This window comes from Apium graveolens, chromosome 6 (genome assembly GCF_009905375.1).
Source record: "Apium graveolens cultivar Ventura chromosome 6, ASM990537v1, whole genome shotgun sequence".
Taxonomy (NCBI): Eukaryota; Viridiplantae; Streptophyta; class Magnoliopsida; order Apiales; family Apiaceae; genus Apium; species Apium graveolens.
The window spans coordinates 16,216,594-16,238,063 of NC_133652.1; the positions used below are offsets into that span (position 1 = coordinate 16,216,594).

Genomic DNA, 21,470 nt, shown 5'->3' on the forward strand with positions numbered 1-21,470 from the left:
ATGAGAGGCTATGAAGGCTTCAACATCATCCTCTAAGTGCTGATCTCCAACTAAGTTCTGATCAACATCCATATTCTGATGTTCACCTAAAATCTGATCTTCAGTATCTAGATGCAGAGAAGGTTTCTTCTCAGAAGAATGTTGTAATTGGGAGTTCTAGGCCCCTAAAATGGCTTAGAAAGCTAAATTCTGATGATGCAACTCCTACAGACTCTTCGAAAGCCCAAGTCCTGATAATCTCTTTTTCTTTTTCTAACTAGAGATTCATTCATTTCAAGTACTTCATCCCTAACATAGAAAGCATCATCTCTATCTTTCTGAGTTTGATGGAACATGACTAACTTTTTTTCTAAATAATCATTCCTCTTTCTATAAGCAAGATTTTCAGAAGTTAATCTTTCACATGTTAAATTTTGATCTCTATAACTAATAAACATGGTTTTAAGATATCTTTTCAACTCATTAATATCATCAGTATGAAAGGCATAAGTAGTTTGAGGCACCTTTAACTCAGCAACATCAGAACTGCTATCAGCATTTGCTATCAAGGCATAGTTCTCCTCACTTTCAGAATCTGAAGTGTATGTCCAGCTTTTCTTCTCTGTGACAAGAGTCTTGCCTTTGTCACTCTTCACTTTCTTGCAATAAGGAGATATGTAGCCTTCCTCACCACAGTTTTAGCATTTGACATTTGTGTAATCTCCTCTGTCAGACTTTCTTCCTTTGCCTTCAGTTTTTTTGAAACTCTTCTTATCAGAACTTGCACCTTTCCTGGAAAACTTCTTTCCCTTTCTGAATTTTCTATATGCAATTCTTGTGATTCCTTTCACCATAAGAGCACACAGCTTCATCATCTCTTCATCAGCATCCATCTCAGGCAAGCTTTCAGTTTCTAAGTCATCATCACTATCAGAACTTGATGACTCAGTATCAGACTTTGTGATAAGATCTTTTCCCTTGCCTTTCCTTGAGAACTTGATGCATATTTCTTTTTGCGTTTATCTTGATCTTCTTTCCTTTCAATCAGTCGCCTTCCTTATCTGAAAGTCTCCCTAAGTCCTGATATTATATTCTGATAAATATCTCCTGATAACTTAAGTTCTGACAACTTAAGTTCTCACTTCGGTATAAATGCTGATTTCCAGTTAAGTACTGATTTGTCCTGTTTAAGTAAGATCAGAAAACTAAACACAAATCATATTAGACATGACATTATCAAATATATCTAACAAACACCATACTTTTATTTGTAACCTTTAACCACCAATCGCGCCGTATGTTTCTCAACTTCATCTTGTGCATTCATCTTTTTTTTTATAAACCCATTTGACTCCAATGAGTTTCTTTCCTTTAAAAGCTTCAACTAGTCCCATGTTTGAATTCTTTCGATTGTATCAATTTCTTGATCCATGGCATGCCTTCATTTATTTTCTTTAGCGGCATCTTCAAAAGAGACCGGATCTGCATTTGCATATAAGGCAAAATCAACAAACTCAGCTTACAAAATTCTTCTTGTTTCTTCATAGAGATCGCTATAGTTCTTGTCTTTCTAGGTAGTGATTCGGAACTTGAGGATGATGATGATGAGTTTGGCGGAGAATTAGATGGCGGAGTAGGTGGATTGGAGCCTTCTTCTGCAACTGGATCAAATGCATCATCATCAAGAAAAACACTTAAACTTTCTTTCTCATTCTTCCATTCCCACGAAGCTTCCTCATTGGAGATCACATCGCGACTAATTACAACATTCCTTGTGATAGGATTATATAATTTGTATGCCTTGGAAGCTTCACTAAAACCAACAAAGATGCATTTTTCAGATTTGTCATCAAGTTTGCCTATCTTTTTATTAGGCATATGAGAGTAACAAATACTTCCAAAAATTCGGAAGTGAGAGACACATGGCTTTTTGTGGCTCCAAGCTTCTTGTGGAGTCTTCCCGTGTACACTTTTAGTAGGTGCACGATTAAGAACATAACAAGCACATGCCACCGCTTCGGCCCAAAACATCTTAGAAAATCTTTTTGTTTTCAACATACATCGAACAAGCTCTATAATTATTTGGTTCTTCCTCTCGGCTACCCTATTTTGTTGAGGGGCTGAACGAACCGTTAGTTCATGGCGAATTTCATGCTTCAAAAAACTTCCAAATTATTCGGACAGATATTCAGCACCTCGATCGGATCGTAGTGTCTTTAAAGAACGACCACTTTCTTTCTCCACATATGCTTTAAAATCTTTAAAAACTTTAAATACTTGAGATTTTTCTTTGAGAAAATAAATCCACATCTTGCGACTATAATCATCAATAAAAGTAAGGAAATAACGGCTACCTCCAATAGAGTTCGTGTGCATGGTTCCACACAAATCCGAATGTACTAATTCCAATGACTTTTTAGCTTAACATGCCCTGTCGTTTGGAAATGAATCTCGATCGATGATGCTTGCCAAAAACACAATCTTCACACACTTGATTTTGCCTTTGAATATTTGGGATGCCTCTCACCATATGACCTTTAAAAATCTTGGATAAAATGCTAAAACTCAAGTGATTATATCGAAGATGCCAAAGCCAAGACTTGTCATTCAGGAAAAGTATGGAAGAGACTCATTTTGGATTTTCAATGGAAACATTTTAGTTGATGTCATCTTGACTCTTATAATAAGAAGGCCATTTTTGTCTCCTATCACACAAAAATCATCTTTAAAATTCACATGATGTCCTTTTTTTAAAAGTTGCCCAACACTTAAAAGATTATGCTTAAGATCGGGGACATAATAAAGACTAGAGATATAGTTTGTACCTTGCTTTGTTTGGATTTGAACATCTCAAAACCCTTTGACGACGAGCCTGTTGTTACCCGTCTTGACTTCTCGTTTGACACTTTCATCAAAATTCACAAAGCAATTTTTTATTTCCGGTCATGTGGTTGCTACAACCACTATCCATATACCAAACATCATCAAAAGACTCTTCTTGAACATTGCTAACAAGAAGCATACTTTCGTCTTTCTCCTGATCAACATCCTCATGTAGAAAATTGGAATGTTTTTCATCATTAGTTTTTTTATAACAATCTTTTTTTATATGCCTAATTTTATGACAATAATGGCATTGAAAATTAAAATAATTACCTCTTCCTCTTCCTCTAAAACCACCACAACTAGTGTCTTGAACTTGGAAAACTTGCTCGAAAGAAGGGGAGTCAAATTGCTTGATGCGGAGTTCATGAGATTGTAGTGAGCCCAACAATTCTTCAAGAGAGAAAATATTCAAATCTTTTGATTCTTCTATGGACACAACAACATGCTCATATTTTTTAGTCATACTATGAAGAATTGTTTCCAAGACTCTTTTATCCGAAATATATTCTCCATTAACACGAAGTTGATTAACAATTAAAATTGTTCGAATATAAAATTCCTCTACCATTTTACATTTTCTTTCATCTTTAGTAAATCAAACTCACCTCTTAGAGTTTAAAGTCTCACCATTTTTACTTTTTCTTCACCTTTATAGGCCTTGTTGAGGATATCTCATGCCTCCTTTGATGTTGATGCCGTTGAAATTCTCTCAAAAATTACTTCATCTACCATTTGATAAATAAAGTAGAGGGTCTTCTTGTCCTTCTTTCGGTTCTCCCTTAAAGTGTTCAATTATTACGGTGAAAGATTAGCTTGATTCGTTGATTCTTCATAACCATTTTCAACTATCTCCCAACGATCTTGAGATCCATATATCACCTTCATTTGGATGCTCCATTGATTGTAATTCTTTCCCGTCAAACGTGGAAGTTGAGGTTGCAACATATTATTGTTAGAAGACATCACTTAACCTGAATCTGATACCACTTTGTAAAAACTTAAGTATAAAATAGTTGAAGGTTAAAGAGAAAAAACTTGTTCTAATAATCCACACAACTAACTCACACAAAAGAGATATAAACTCACACTTGTATTTAATCAAAATGATAATATAAAATTTGATTGATTACAAAGCTTGAAATAGTATCCTATTTATAGGCCTCCATAGAACCTACTAGAATCAGTGTTCTAAAAAGCGGGAATCGGAATTGTTCGGTGGACGGACCTTTCAGTGATTAATCGGATAATCGGTGATTAATCGGATTGATTAATCGGAGCATTAATCGGAAGAAATTTATTTAATAAATAATAAAATATAATTCTATTTAAATGTCATGAACTTTCCATAAGATTTACAAAAATAAAACCACATATCATTAATTCGGTATTGATGTTTTAATAATAAGATTTATAAAAAAAGCTACAATCACGAGTCCATAATTGATATTTAAGTAATTTATACTAATTAATTACTACTGACTACTCACTAATATTACTTGATAATTAGAAATTATTACGTACAAATTCAAATCTTAAGATTTTAAATTACTACCTACTTGATATTTAAGTGATAATTATTTAATAAATTTAGAATACCTCAAAATTGTGAATCTATCGAGCAAGCAAGTTGAGTATTGAGATTTGAGAATAATTTAATTAGGGATTTGTATAGAGGATTTAGGAATATAAGAATATACGATTGTTTTTGTGTGTAAAAGAGTCAATATGTTAATATATTATTATTAATATTAATTATTAAATGTTAAATGTTAATGATTATTTTAAAAAAACTTTATTTTTTTAAAAAAAATATTTTTTTATTAATTTCAAATTTTGACCGATTCGACCGATTTTTGACCCGATTCGGCCGATTTTTTCCGAACTGCCCGACTTTTGACCGATTTTTCAAAAAACCGTACTTTGACCCGATTAATGATTAATCGAGACGGGACCCGTCCGAAATCCGATTAATCTACCGATTAATCGGTTAATCGACCGATTTTTAGAACACTGACTAGAATATTATTTAATATGCAACTTCTTAGGTACATGAAAAGCTAAAGGTCATGAACTCAAAAGTCTTGAACCTCAAAGGTCTGTTCTAGGTGCTTTCAAGAATATTCTATATTATTAAAATAATAATCAAAGTTTAGCTTATAATTATTTTAACATTTTCAGCTCTCAGATCAGGCTTAAATTGGCGGCAAAAAACAAGAACAGCAGGAGATACACAAACCTCATAAATAACCCTAATAAATTGTATGTTCTTTAATGGCGGTCTCTTAAATACACAAAGTTTGTGTCCTAATGACGTGAATTTTGATAGGAGGTGGTAAAGAAGACGATGATGGCCCAAATTATAAAGGTAAGCAAACTAGGTTTATTTTGTACCACTCTATATTTTGTGTTTTCAACTCATATATATATAGAGAGTAAAGTTCTATGGAGTCCACCTTTAATTGGAGTCCTCGGAGTCCATATATGTTCTGCAAGTAAAATATAGCTTAAAATATTGCAAAACATATTATTTTTCGACAAACATCACTATTCTATCAAAAATCTTGTAAATTGCATACATTTTACAAGCAGAACATTGCAAAAATATATATTCTACAAAACATGTTTAGTTTGCAGAACATAAATGTTCATGTTGCAGAACATATTGCAGAACATACATATTGTACCGTAAATATATGAGATTTGCATGATTTTGTTGAAGTTATGCTATTTGTGTAACATGTTTTGCAAAATAACACGTTTTACAATATATTTTATTTACAGAACGTAGATGGACTCCGAGGACTCCGAGGACTTCGATAAAAAGGTGGACTCCATAGAACTCACCCCTATATATATATATATAAGCAGATGAAGTAGTGTTTGGTTTGTGATATATATTGCTTATGTAGTCATGTACATGAGCCTATTGTCATGGGTTTGGTTTGTGATATATGTAGCTTATTATAATGCCAATATATTATATTATTATAAATATAAATAAATTTGACTGATTACTTAATATTAAAAAATAAAAAAAAAATATAATATATTTTCATATCTTAATAAGTAAAATAATTCAGGGTCTAGTTAAGGAGACATGTTAGATAAGCTTCTCACAAGACATAACAACGATATCCCTTTGTTATTATTTAAACAAAGATTTCATAATATAATCAACATCATTATCGTAATCTTACCTTAACAAGAAACATATATATTCTCATTAAAGTATCATTGTTACAATGCATGCCTTCATCGTATCAACAAAAATACTATTTTTTCCCTTAAAGTATGACGTGGAAGAAGGCACCATTTTGCGGTTAGAATGACGTGGCACCCAATCTCAATTAAGGATCTGTTTAAGAGTGTTGTTAAAAATTGTTGTGTTATGAGAAAAAATGTGGGTGAAAAAAATGTTGTCACAAAAATTAGATGACTGTTTGATAATTTTTTTAATTTATGAATATTTTAAAATATAATATATACAAATAATGTTTTTAAAAAAGTTTGATGGTGAAACTGATAGTTAATTCTTGCAAAAGCATGGGGACATATTTTTGCTAACAACTTTTAAACCAAAAACCTTTGTTAGATAGTAGCTTTTAAAATTTACCGAACATCTTTTTCAATAAAAAGTTGATGTAACGGAACCTAAGTTATTTATATCGGACATTGGACCGGAAAGCAGCCCTCAAGAAGTGGAATGTAGATAACGTGCGTCCACATTAAGATAAAGATAACTACAAACTACAAAGCTTAGGCAACTAATTAGGCACTAACTCGTGTCTTATTGAAGGAATATACTAAACTAAATATCCTAGCTAACTAAGCTCACGTTAGCATGAAAGGATAATCCATCTGATCAACATAGAAGATATCCGATGGAATGAATCCACCAAAAGATCAGAAAGTGTAGATGATGATGAAAAGTATCACGAAAGCACAAAAGATAGACTAGCTATATACGTGTAATTATTATTTTGTAGGTAAGACATATATAATTGAGAATGTCATCATCTTTAGTGGTAAATTCACTATCAAAAGACAATAATAAACTTCATTAGGGGCTCTGACAATTGATGTTTACCGAGTTCAAAGATAATGTAGAATAATGTCCGTCCCATTTTACGTAATCTTTTAATTTTTCACCTATTTTAATATGTTTGAAAGAAATATTTTTATATAATATATTTTTATATTTTCTCTTTTGGGATTTTCTTTTTAATTATTTATATTTCAAAAACTTCCAAAAATAGTAAAAAATTTATAATATATTAATATCTACATTCACTACTTATTTTCACTTTACTCACTTTATTCATTAAATATTATTCAATTTTATTATTTTATTATTTTATTCATATTATTATAAATTAGTGAAATAAAGTTAAAAATATGAATAAAATAATTCCTTGCCAACTAATCTTCGTGATATCCTAACAAGTTTATGTATGAAGATTACCCTTTAGTTTAGACCCTGCTTTAATTTGTTATAGTTCGATTTTCTTGACAAATTACTCTTCTTCTCGTTTGTAAAACGTGTTCCATGCTTCCATTAGCTACTTCTTTCAACCACTTTAATCTTTCCGTACATGTAATGATTATATATTCTGACCTAGAACAAACTCTCTGATTTAAATTTTGATTCGAAATTGATTTTTCAGTTTGACCGTTGGTGCATTTTATATGTTGTAAACATTGAAAATATCAACAGTAAAATCTTGTTTAATCACAAGATCAGTGGGTCACATAATTTAAATTTCTTTTAAAATTTTAATGTGTACACATTTTAATGTGTTTTGACCGGCTAATTAAAATTATGATTTTAAAAATTTTCTTTTTCAGAATTAAAATATAAGTTGTCTTCTTTTATTTTAAAAAAGAAAATTTTACAAATGATAATTCTAACAACCCAGTCAAAACACATTGAAATATATGCAAAACTCAAAGTGACAAATAAAAAAATAGAGACAATAGTTTATCTTAACGATCATGCATACATGCAAATATATATGTCATGTTTAGCTAGAAATGCACAAAAATCGGATGGGGCTCAATTCATGCCAGGGTTTGAAAGATTCGGATTTTTTGAAACTGGGTCGGGTTTTTTTGAAAATCAGGCCGAATCGGGTCGAATTTCATTCGAAATAACTAGGTTCGTTTAGGCCCGCGGATCAGGCCGGGCCACTGGATTTTTTTAATAATTTTAATATCTATAATATTATTATTTTAGTAATAATAAATGATTTTTACATTTTTTTAGATTGTATTTGCAAGATTAAACTTTAATTTATATGTGCAAACTCTTGATTATAATTTAAAATAATTTCTTCATGTTATACCTTAGATTAGTTTAGAATTTAAAATTTATATCTCGATAATTCGATTTTAATATATTCAATATATGACTTTAAATCGAAATAATATTAGGAATTTAGAACTTTTATTAAAAATCATCATAAATCCGAGCTTTTATATGTTCGGATCGGGCCGGACCGGGCTTTTATCCAGATTTTTTACTGGATCAGGCCTAAATCAGGATCAGACTTAAATTCTGGCATTTACCGGATTGGGTCGTGAGGGATTTTTGCGAAAAATATGTGGCCCATTAAGGCCCGCAGACTGAACCTTTTTTTGAATAGGATTTTTACCATTTTTTCCGGATTAGACCATAAGGGTTTTTCGTATTTGGAATTTTTTTTAAATCTTCCAAATTGGCTTAGTTTCAAGATGTAAAATCTATGTTGAATCACCATTTAAGTGGCTTGTTAACTTACAAGTTCGTAAGTACGTTACGAGTGTTTGTCGATCCAATTTATAAGTAATTTATAATTTATGATAAGTTATATGTTATTAATAACATACTTTTACTCAATTTATTTTGATTTTTGATATTTTATTAAATTTAATTTTAGAACAATGCTTTTACTGTAACCTTGTTATTAACACTAGACTCTTTTCATTTAACATGATATTTATGATCCAACTATGCTTTAGGTACCAGGTGCCCTATAGTATAAAACAATAAGGAGAAGTCATTGTATTAGGCATTGGAGATTTTACCCCGTGCTTTAGCTTTTTTGTGTAATTTTATTAATTTAATATTATTTGAATTTTAAATTTATTTTGATTTTTGAAATTAATAATATAAATTAAAGAATGTGGGTTAAGTTCAATGGAGACCACTTTTTTTAGAGACCTTGAAGACCACTTATATTCTGAAAGTTAAATATTGCATAAAAATATTGCAAAATATATTATTTTGCGAATCATGTTCTACAAAGATCTTTATTTTATTCAAAATCTTGAATATCATATATGTATTGCATGTAAAATATTACAAAAATATTTTATTCTGCAAGACATGTTAAGTTTGCAGAATATTTATTCAGGTTGCAGAACATACACATTCTATTTATTAAATTTAAATGATCTTCAATAATTTTAATGAATTAGTTATACTTGTAAAACATACTTCACAAAATAATATATTTTATACTGTTTTAATTGCAGAACATATGTGGTCTTGACGGTCTCCGATGAAAATGTGGTCTCCATAGAACTTTATAGAATGTTATTTATTATATATAAATATCTTATTGACATGATTTAAAATTTAAACTTTTGTTATTTAGTATATGTTTATAATTAAAGTTGTCGTTATTGGGTATTGAACCTGACTTTTGATAATATTTTGAAATTATCATTTTTACTCATATTTTATATAGGATACACTAATTTATTTACAATATTTTAAATGATAATTTGAAACTCTCTATTTTATAAACTTGAATACATACTCAATTTATAATGTTTAAAAAATCAAAATTCCCTTATTTGTAAATTAATATACCTTATTTATTTATAAATCCTCAACCGTCTCTTTTATAATTGAGGATATCAATTCTACTTTAAATATGTTAAAAAATATTGTAATTATCGATATTTTCAATCATATTACATGCAGAATAAAATTGTGTATATAAGATAGTTAATATTTTAAATTAGATTTAAAGAATGTTTGATGAGTTTCGAACCCTACACCTTCTATAGTATTTTCAAAATTATCTCCTTTATTTATATTATATAATAGGATATAATTTATCTATTTATCACTTATAAATCTAAATTACTTATTTGTTCTAAATTATAAATTATCAATTTTAAGATTTATGAAACGGCAACCGGGTATATAAAATTTAGCATGGAAGAGACAAATAATTGTATGTAGGATGGTTTAGGCAGCCAGCTCAACATTGTTATCCCAAGCAAAGGAGAAGGGGGCTGTAGCAGCAGGGCCAGGGGTCCATGTCAGGAAAATAGATCTGAGGGCACATCATCACATCAGTTCACTGCATATTATTACAAGCTAGTTATTATGGGAAGAGATTCCAATTAGAAATAGTACACAGTTTATATTCCCCACCGGTCCTGTGTGGAATTGTCATAAATATCCACATCCCTTTTATACCAGCCTACATGCAGTTACTGGGGTTAATAGGAATCATTACACTTAACTAAAATTTATGAAAAAGCAACAGTTTTTTTTTGTTATAAAAATTGATTTTTATTTCATCACAGGACACAGAGTTACCAAAAAAGCAAACAAGAAGTATTCTTTTGTTATGGAAATTGAATTTTATTTCATGAGATAAATCTGAACCCACCCCAAAAAGACAAGGGAAGGTATTAAAACAAAGAGGAATAAGATGCTAGTAGTAGTAGGAGTAAAGACTCATAGGAAGTTTTTGTTGGATGGAGCTAGTCTTGTCATTATGTAATTCCATCCCTGTTTAACCTTTGCCCCATCCTTTGCCAACTTGAACATTTAACACTTGTCACTGTTATTTTGTTTTTTCTGGCTTCCATTCTTCTTCCTATATTTTCCGTCCAGATCAGTGTACTGGCAGCTCGACTAATTCTATAGAGGATTATCACACTATCCTTTCGCCATGATCTGTTATTTAAATTCGAGCGTCTACAACTAATCATAGAGCAGATTAACACAACATCCTATAACGATTTTTTCCTTGAATTCGAGTGTACACTTAAAATTGAACCTAGAACTTTGTCAGTAAGACTTTCATTCTAATCTTCCCTTGTTTCCCCAATATCACTATGTATCTCTTCTAAACCATGGTCCATGAGTGAAGTTATACCATTATATAAATTGAACAGATAACATTTTGGATACACAGATATGCATTGATATTAGATAATATAGTAGGTAGATTGAGCAGCAAAGCTCAGGGGGGATGAATTGAAACTCATAAACAAATGCATACATAGGCAAGACTATAACAAAAGGTCCACACTCATGTGAACCCCATCTACTTAAATTTTCCTCATCTCCCTACCCCACTTCATATACTCAGCCCACAACACCCATCACAAACTATATCATTTCTATAATTTTTCAATATTTCTTGTACTATATTTTCTCTCTCTCACACACTAACAACACACACCTATGAATCTTCCTCCCTACCTTCTCTCACGGGTTGACCCACCCGCCTAAAACAGATAGATAGTCCAGTTCTAGTTCTATCTCAAACATGCAAACTCAATATCTTAAAAATCTTAAAATAATACAATTATATCAACATGTATTAAATAGTACTCATAATACTATTCAAATTGTACTACATGTCCTAAACCAAAACGTAGGGCAAGACTTCACTTTCCTATATATACACATGTTTATCTACACGTATTCATCCATCAACCAAACCAAAACTCACTCATTTCCTTGATATCTTCTCTCTTTTCCAAACCAAAATCACAAAAAAAATGGATGGAAGTTGCATAGATGAACAAAGCACAACAAGTGACTCAATTCCAATCTCACAAACCTCATCACCACCTTCGTTAATTTTCACTTCTTTACCGATCAAACACTCTCCCGAAAGCCTATGCCGAATGGGTAGCGGCACAAGTGTCGTTCTCGATTCCGATAACAACGGTTTAGAAGCGGAGTCACGTAAACTCCCCTCCTCCAAATTCAAAGGAGTTGTTCCTCAGCCAAACGGTCGCTGGGGCGCTCAAATCTACGAGAAGCACCAGCGCGTTTGGCTTGGTACGTTCAATGAGGAACATGAGGCCGCTAAGGCTTATGACATCGCGGCCCAGCGTTTTCGGGGCCGCGATGCCGTAACAAATTTTAAACCATTATTAGACACCGAAGACGAAACTAATTTCCTCAACTCTCACTCCAAAACCGAGATTGTAGATATGTTACGAAAACATACTTACAATGACGAATTCGAGCAAAGTAAGCGTACTTTCGGGTTCCAAAAATGGAGTCATGGTAACAATGGCATGTGTGATAAAGTTGTTAGTGCGCGTGAACATTTATTCGAAAAGGCCGTTACACCAAGCGATGTTGGGAAATTAAATCGGTTAGTGATACCGAAACAACATGCCGAAAAGCATTTCCCAATACAGAACGGAGCAACTTCGAAAGGCGTTTTGTTAAATTTCGAAGATGTTGTGGGGAAAGTGTGGAGATTCCGTTATTCGTATTGGAATAGTAGTCAAAGTTATGTGTTGACTAAAGGTTGGAGCCGGTTTGTTAAGGAGAAAGGATTAAAAGCCGGTGATGTTGTTAGTTTTCAAAGATCAACCGGACCGGATAAGCAGCTTTACATTGATTGGAAAGAAAGAACCGGTCCCGGTTCAGTAGCGGTTGGTGTAGCTCCGGTTCAGATGGTTAGGTTGTTTGGTGTTAACATATTTAAGGTACCGGCTACCGGAGCTGCCGGTGTTAATAATAACGAAGTTAGTTTTTGTAATGGAAAGAGAATGAGGGAGATGGAGATATTAGGGTTAGAGTGTAACAAGAAACAAAGGATTATCAATGTTGTTTAGCATTATGTTTTAAATGCGGCGGTGCAGCGGCGGCGAAGGCGGTGGTGTTATGGTAGTAGTGGTTTAAGTAACGTTGCAAGTTGATGAAATGTATATTAATTGTTAGGCAAAAAAGCAGCCGAAGAGTGCTGTTTTGAAATCTTGTAATAGAAACAAGGCAGAAATAGAAAAAAAAATGTCAATTTGTAAGTTGTAACATGTTCAAAATCTGAATAAAAATATAGTTTCATTATAAAAGTATGTTTTAGGATCAGTGTTTAATTAGTATAATAATCCACTTGATTAGTGTGTCGCTTTTGCCTCAAATAATTGTATTATGGTTGATCAAATATGAACAATATCAGCGTGCAATTATGGAAAGGAAAGTACTGCCCTACTTTGTTGTACGAAACGTAATACGTAATTTTATATTAAAATTTAATTCTCATTTTCGTTAATCGAATTGGAATCTCATTATTTACTGTTCTAACATTTTCGTAATTCTCAGCGAAACGACACATATTTACGATATTATTTCCGCAACATAATAACGGAACATTGGCATCTCACATCTGAACTGTGCTTCAACTGTTGGAACACATCTACAACAACACAATTGAGGGAACATGAACAACAATTAGGTAAGATGATAAAATCAGAAGATGAACACGTTATAATAATGCACATACTGTTCTTGCACTTTGGATGATCGAATGGTTAAATGTGTCTTCTTCCTCTTTTTTATTGTTCACACTTGAATAAAGAAATGAGTACGACGTTGCTTGACTCTCTTATTTCAATTTCAATTTACTTTCGCACACCATTATGCACTAACTACACATTTACTTAAATTAGATGAGCACGATTCCAATATGATAAGCATCAATACAGTTTTCGACACCTTTTAAGTAATAATTTTATTTAGTAAGATGGGTGTTTATCTTACTCCGGCTTAGTTAAAATTGTCTAATTAAAACATATGAGTACATTACATTGATGATTAATTTACACATGCATATTTTCTGGCAGGCTTACCTGAACCTCTACAATGGCCTGCCTTAGATTCAACCGTTATACATATTATGTTTTATCATCTTCGAACACCTAATTTAATTAGAATGCGATAGCTTAGATTACATATTTCGGCCTAGTTGCTTCGGATACAGTAGAAATCAGTGAATAGGTCAATAGGATAAGTTGCATGTTTTTTTTGTCAACCATGTACGAATAAATATAAGCGCATCTCAATCTCGATTAATCTAAAACTAGCACGACATCTCACCGCAATGACTTCTATTTAAGTTTGAATATTCATTTGAAATCGAACCTAAGACCATGACATACAATTTAAACTTTTAAAGTTCCAGTTTCAACCAGATGAGTTATCCGGAATATGTAGGCACATTACAGATAGAATACAATCATATAGCAAGATCATTTCGTCTCCAATACATGAGGTATAGCCCAGGGATTCTGAACCATCTTGGTATAAACAATCTCAAGCACACCTGCAGTTTTTATGTAAGCTGTGAGCTCATTGTCGTTAATTTAAATGTGCTCCTAACAAGTTGCATGGCAACAGATTCTTATTTTATTTTTGACAAGTACTTGACTGATTGTACCTTATTAATCTACGTATCTGTTTATAAAAACATGATTATTTAACGGAATCAAAATCAACATTGTGATATTTTCTCGATAATGGCATGCTTCAAACTGTTCAGATTCATGCACTGAATTGAAAGGAGAGGCTCATATAAGAGGATGTGGGATCTGGCAGCCAGTTTTTGTCTAAAAAAAGGCTGTACTTGTTGTATCACACCCGACAGTTTAATTACATAACATTATTTTCAATCATAAAAAATAAAATTAAAATTTGGAAAGCTGAATTATTATACAAAAACACATGCAAACTCCTTGTAGTATATTCAAGTACATTTTTGGTACGTTGCATTTGGTACTTAGAAGATGTCTGAAGCAGATCTTTATAGTTCATATATACTATGTTTATTTAAAAGAGGAGATAATATCTGAACTCATCATGATTGTAACATTCGTTCCAACTGAATAGGTGCTTTTGACCAACATGAACCTGCTTTAAAATATCATGAATTAATTAACATTATATCAGATCTGCAGTACTAGTTTCTATTACGATGACATTTCGATGGTAAATGCCTAATATAATTGATGAAGTTTCGATCTTCATCAGCTTTGACAAATTTTCGGGATCTGCTGGACCTTGACTACTTCAAACCAGATAGCTTTAATTCAAAATCTGAAAAACGTAGTCCGTAAGTTGTAGTGCAATTTCCGGTAGAATATGTACAATAGTACACACATATATTCAAACTAATGTCGGTTTAAGTTAAAGAAAAGTTAATAGGAAGGGGTCTTGTTTTATTTTTCTATAGAGATGGGTTGCATTGTTGTATCATCTATCATGTATGTCAACTTGTCTGAAGTGTGGTACTTATCATGCAACTTCCCACGATGACCAGCTCATGTTAATTTAGATATTTTGTTGGGTATCTTTAGAACTGGTCTGTCAGAAAATTACATTATGAATTGTGTTACATTTGGACTGCGAGTTGTGTTTACAAGTCTCTTTGTTCTGATAAATATGTAGTATAAATTTTAAAATGATGTTTGTAGAGCCCAAACCAACTAACAAAACTTAGCCCATAAGATTCAATGTAATGTACATGGGCCAGTAGCCACTCCAAGCCCAGTATTCTCAGCAAAGTATGTCCTATGTCATGGAATATATCCACAAGTCTTCAATATATACTCTCATGAGTACCCGACTCATCACCTTATTTTAATCCATTTTCTTGAAATATGCAGTTGTTCTTCATTGCGGTTTAGAACTCCGTAGATAATCATTATTTAAAAAATATAAATATATAATTTATTTTATTTTTAATCTTATATAATTACAATTTTTAATTGGATAATTAAAAATGAATACATAATTATCAAATTATGATAAATACACACTTTTATGAAATTTGATGAAATAGTTTAAAGTGGTTTCGTAATAAAATTACAGAAAAATCACAATTATTCAAAATTATTTCACAGTAGAATCAAATTTAAAATTATTTTTTCCCCAAATTTTAATTGTTAAACGTTTTATTATATTTAAGTATAATTATTATTCTACATTAACAACGAATTTGATGAAATTCTATAATAAAAATTAAGGGTTCTCTACGTTTTTTTATATAAGCGAGTTCTCTATAAAAAAAAAAGGCTTATATAGGCCAATATGCTATGCATGTTTATGCAGTCAAATTGAACTCTTTTGCTTGTATGGGTATGCTTCTAATTAAGTTTAATCTTATTTGTATGCTCTAATGTGGCAATTTTCTTGCTAATTTCAGATATTTGTTTGTTTTACGATTTCCACATGAAATTTTGTCTATGTTTTATTTATAGGAAATAATTCTCCTTCATAAAAGTGTGTGTTTGTTTTTGCACGGAGGATATCAGGCTTGGCAGAGGCAGTAATAATCAGAAGGTATTCCAAGTTGATTGCATACTCACAGCAGCCTGCATCCATCTCCTGTTTTCTTTAAATTTTAGTCTCTTCGGCTTTTCAAGTTTTTCATCAGCTTAAATATATAAAATGTAGTAATTGTTAGCAAGTTTCAAGACTCAGACAATGTGTCAATGTCAAATGCTTGTTGCATTTCAAGGAGGAGACTTGTGAGCTAAGTCTCATTTCATATGTAGTACAGCGTGCACTCTTTCAAAACAGCAACTTTACAAGTTTATATTACTACATCTCACTTCCAGACGATTAATTTCATGTCTCTTCATAAATTACACAAAGGGGAAAAAGGAAAAAATTTTCGACGCCTGAGAGATTCGAACTCTCGCGGGGAAACCCCATGTACTTAGCAGGCACACGCCTTAACCACTCGGCCAAAGCGTCAAGATGTTAATTAATAGCAAAGTATTTTAAGATAACAATTGAGGATAGTATTACCATAAATTAACAATGCATCGACAGGAATCATGTAAGCTCAAAAAAATAAATTACCGGTTGCTTTAAACCTACAGTTAATAATTTTTTGTCTTAACATCAAATTATTTAAAAACATATACTGGTATTATTTATGTCAAAAAACATAAAATAACAATAGTTTTTTAATCCATCGATACATTTGTATTGATTCAAATTCTGAAATCATGAATTTACAATTGATTCGAACCTGGCAAAAAAAACACATGAATTGAAATATTAAATACTGGCCAAGCTCGTTAGATCCATTAACAACTTAGGAGTTTTAAATTTTTATAGATTGTCTTTTTGTAATTCAATATTGAAGTTCTGATCAGAAGTCATTTTTTCCTTACTTGAAAAGACAGTGAAGTTAGCAAAAGGAACATGTAAATCGAACTTATTTTCTATATTCACAACTTGAACGAAATTGGCCGCTCGCATCTTAAAGGTTGATAAGTTATGATATTTACAATTTTTTTACCTTCAAGACAAGGCAACTCATGTTTAGGTGGAATCTTATAGTTCCAGACAAAATTGTTTTCATATTCGTACTTGCCAATTAAACCTGTCACACTATCAACCTCTTCCTTAAGAACTGATCGCCATGACGCCTTACTTGGCAGCTTAATCTTCTGCGTCGTAATTTGAACATGTTGAAGAACTCCGAGTGCAAAACCAATCTGAGAATCGCTCCTAAGACTTTCTGCAAGGTACTTGTAACTTCTAAGTTCGTGTATAGCTTTGCAAGTCGAAACAAAATCCTGCACATACCAAGAAGAGATCATTTAGAGAAAGGTACAAAGATGATGTAATTAATAGTTAGCAACTGTAAGAAAGCCTATATAAGAAATACAAGAAGATTTTATAACAAATGAGGTAAATATTCATCAGTATGAATCTCTGAATAAGAACCTATCAAGCTGAAAAAATGAGAATGACTGAATAAGGTAGCAGATTGCAGACTTACAAGAAAGCCTGTTGATATATCTTTCTTGTCCTTGTTTGCAGAATGCAAAGTACTTGAGGCTTCATCTAGCATTTGTACAATGCCATAATGCAGCTTAGCCAGAAGACTTCCTGTGATTCCTTTTGCCTCAGCCTTTTTTATAGTTACAGCCTGAAGAAGATTAATCACATAAGATCTAGGATTAAGAACAATCACCACTACAAATTGTTCCTCCTGTCAAAAGTAATTAAATGACAGGCTTTGACCTGGGCCTCGGCTAAGCAAATAAGGCTCATGACAGAAGACACGTTCACCGTTGCCTCAGGAGGCCTTTCGGAAGGTAATACATGCTGGTAATGAGGAAGAACCTCTATGGCCAAAGAGTGATAAACTCCAGCGGCTTTTCTAAATAGTGTGGCGGATTGCACCAAGTCTACAATAATGCATAAAGAAGTGAAAGAGAGGTACTATGCAAATTTCAAATACTAGTAAGGATTCAACATCTACCTTTAGACAGAACTTCATTAGCCATTTCTCGTAGCAGAGCACCGTAGAGGAAATGCATCATAGTGAGCTCATACATCAAATTATCGATCCGAAAGAACTTTTGATTCTTACAGCCAAATAAAGATGAAGAGTTAAGAGCACTACTCCATCGGATCCTTAGGCTTGATGTCCATTGAACCAACTGATCACTGCTAATATTCCTACAATGGTGAACCAAGTTTTCCAACAATGGCAAGTACTTCTCTAACTTCTGAATGTCCTGATATATTTCACAGAGAATTTACAAAGATTACTATGACCTACTCCGTGTTGTCAATTACAATTAGATCACACCAGAACATGCAGATAAAAACACTTTTCGACTATTTAGTTGTGTCATGAGGTAAGTTTTATCATTTAAAGCAGAAACACAGTAAGAGTAGAAAATGAATCGAAAGTTCTATATTGTAGTTAGCCAATTGCACTGCTCATATGTTATACCTGTTCACACTGTGAACTCAACCCTCCAGACATTTCCCTTGCTACAGCCTCTGTGATAACGCTTACGTCATTAATAGATTCCTCTATTACTCTACGTGTGGAGCTCAACTCTTTCAGTTGCTCAAGTGTGCCAGAGTCGCGTGCAACAAATATGTCCTCAAAAACAATCTGTTAACATCAATATCATATTACATGTGCTATAATTATAATGAAACTATCTTCTTAATTCCTATGGTAAACTATTTGAAATCACTAATTTAGAGGGAAAGTTGCATCCTGGAATGCAAAAGCCTGTTTACAACAAATAAGAGTGTTCAGAAGAATAGTTGAAGTGCTGAGCAAATAAATATGTTATACTTCCTCCCACCATCTTGTAAACATCTACGACACAAATAAAGCAAGTACCACTGAAACAAGAACCAAGACATTACTTGGTGAACGAACTCATTATTGCATGAGAGCATAATCCTCAATTAAGGATAACAAAAATCTGTTTATCTTGATTGGAAAGTGGAAACTAATGTTCTATCTACAGACTACTCTCATGAAGTTTAAACCATGTTACAGACTACTCTCATGAAGGTTAAAGTTCCATGTCTCAATAAGGCTATCCTGTCTGATTAAAACTTTAAACTGTAGTTGCAGTCAACTAATCAAGTTGAACAAACAACTTTAACATCAACTGGTACTGCACCGGCTGGACTACTTACACTGAATTTAACCACGCCTGTACATCTAGTATACAATTTATATGTGGAATGTGGAAATATTTAACAGCAATTTTAGAGATTCATTACAGCATTTGCACTACCTTGTTTCTGTCAACTAATCATCAGAATCCTTTCACTAATATTTAAGTAACTGTGTCTTTGTATTCTTTAGTTCTGTTTCTTTAGCGTTCCCACTGAGAACCATCGCTCATTGATTCTATAGCCCCATTAGGGCCACGTCAGATCGACCAATGCCCCTGATGCACCTCCATCTGCCCCATAGATTATTCCCATCACCCTAAGTATGAGGGAAGAGCGGGTGCGGCTGGCAAGGAGGCCGGAAAAAGGGGAAAAGAGGGAGAAGACGTGGAACCGTGGAGGGAAGAGAAGGACCTATAATGAGGGAGGGGGGGGGGGATCCTCAGCTAGGGGCTAATGACAACTTAACAGACACACACATACGAAAATCGTCTTCTGGTAATTGCTGTGATTTTACGGATTTAATCTAATTCCTACGGACATCACCCACCAATTTATCTTCATAAAAGCCTTGATCCTGCAAAAATTTTCCTTTCTACCAAAATTTAATCCCACATAATTTGCTAGATTCCTATTTCTGTTTTCTTCCAAATAACGTGTATTCATGCTACATCAAGTTGTGTTGCTCAACAGCTCAGTCAGGAAAGGGAAGTCTCGAATTTGTTTCTCCAACACTAATTCTAGTTAACATTTACACTTAATCTAAATATATTGCAAACATATCAATCATCATAACTAACTAAGATCATAACACATTAGATTATGTGTAAATGTTAAACATGCAAAATTTACACAAAGAAGAAGAAAGAACAAAGGAAATGATTTAGCAAAAAAAAAAAAAGAACAAAGGAAATGTAAATAAATACCCTTTTGGTTTTAAGCTTCAGAGGATCAGGAAAATGCAGCATCTTAGTTAGACGATCTATCTTTGCTTCTCAAACCCTTCAAAGTTCATTACAAAAACTATACATTCAAAATATTAGTTATGATTTATATTGATTCTATAACAAATGCTTAACGCCAAAATGTATTACTTTATTCAGGAGAATGAAATCTTGCTTCACTTCAGATAGACATCGAAATGAAAAATCTATATATAATATAAGTATAAAATTAGAATATTGTATAGAAACAATGACAGAAACTTAGTAATTACAGTTTAGAATATTTGTCGTGTATATATAAACTTTTCGTAACAATTTCCTCCTCCTTGCAATGGAATAATACTAATGATTGTAAGTTGTAACAGTTTTAGTTTTTTAATTTTTGAGCACAATAGCTATTAAATAATATTCATTCTTGGCTTAAGCAAGGATGGGAAAACAAACCAACAAAGAGCTGATACAAGGGTTGAGCTCTTGTCAAGGGTTCAAGTTTCAACTCATGGATGTGCGGGAGTTTATATAGGGGAAAAAGGACAACAAAGACATGGTGAGTTCGGCCTTCCATTTTTCCACTAGTTTATATATTAATTTATTTTATTTTTCATATAAAAAATAAGTATTATATGCGTGTAAAAATTTATAGCATTTTAATTTTACTAGATGGGAAGAAATACATTGAACAAGACTAAACTATTGCAAAGTGAAATTGAATAATTCAATATTCTTCATTCAATTGACAATAATCACAAGTGAATAAGTGATTTGAGAAGTCAAAATACACTAAACAAATTATTAGAGGAAACAGAATATTTATACCAAGTCTCTGTCAACAGAATATGCTGTTATTAGTTGAAACAATTTAGCAACGTCTAGCTATAAACTGCGTCATTTGGCATTGACCTTGATTATAAAGTTAATTCAGTCGACAAACTACCATGTTTAACAATCTTCTTATGTAAAAACGATAGACAAACAGATATTTCAAGTATTTAAGAGTTTATCATCTATCGTCTCATCTCAGGTTATGAGTTCGACCATTAGTCACCCCGAAAAATTACTAGAACATATACTCATTTATAAAAATATATAAGCCATATTTGTAAAAAAAAGGACCGAAATTGTTTTTTTGTTCTTGTTAGCCGTATGACACTAATTATCTAGCTCGCGAAACTTTATTTTAA

At 32.3% G+C, this 21,470-nt stretch overlaps 2 protein-coding genes and 1 non-coding gene across 3 annotated transcripts; 1 reads left to right on the forward strand and 2 right to left on the reverse strand.

Moving 5' to 3' along the window:
• The first annotated feature begins 11,519 nt into the window (after positions 1 to 11,519).
• On the forward strand, positions 11,520 to 13,155 carry LOC141667389 (AP2/ERF and B3 domain-containing transcription factor RAV1). Its single transcript, XM_074473870.1, has one exon. It carries the CDS (start codon positions 11,656 to 11,658, stop codon positions 12,730 to 12,732), a length of 1,077 nt encoding a protein of 358 aa, XP_074329971.1. The 5' UTR covers positions 11,520 to 11,655; the 3' UTR covers positions 12,733 to 13,155.
• A 3,414-nt stretch (positions 13,156 to 16,569) lies between these two features.
• TRNAS-GCU (transfer RNA serine (anticodon GCU)) lies at positions 16,570 to 16,651 on the reverse strand. The gene has a single exon. It is a non-coding gene; the product is annotated as a tRNA-Ser (tRNA).
• A 263-nt stretch (positions 16,652 to 16,914) lies between these two features.
• On the reverse strand, positions 16,915 to 20,400 carry LOC141664673 (uncharacterized). Its single transcript, XM_074470627.1, has 7 exons — positions 20,272 to 20,400; positions 18,657 to 18,824; positions 18,177 to 18,435; positions 17,936 to 18,102; positions 17,691 to 17,840; positions 17,205 to 17,484; positions 16,915 to 16,931 (listed from the first exon to the last, which is right to left on the reverse strand). Exons 1-7 carry the CDS (start codon positions 20,311 to 20,313, stop codon positions 16,915 to 16,917), a joined length of 1,083 nt encoding a protein of 360 aa, XP_074326728.1. The 5' UTR covers positions 20,314 to 20,400.
• Between the last annotated feature and the right edge of the window lie 1,070 nt (positions 20,401 to 21,470).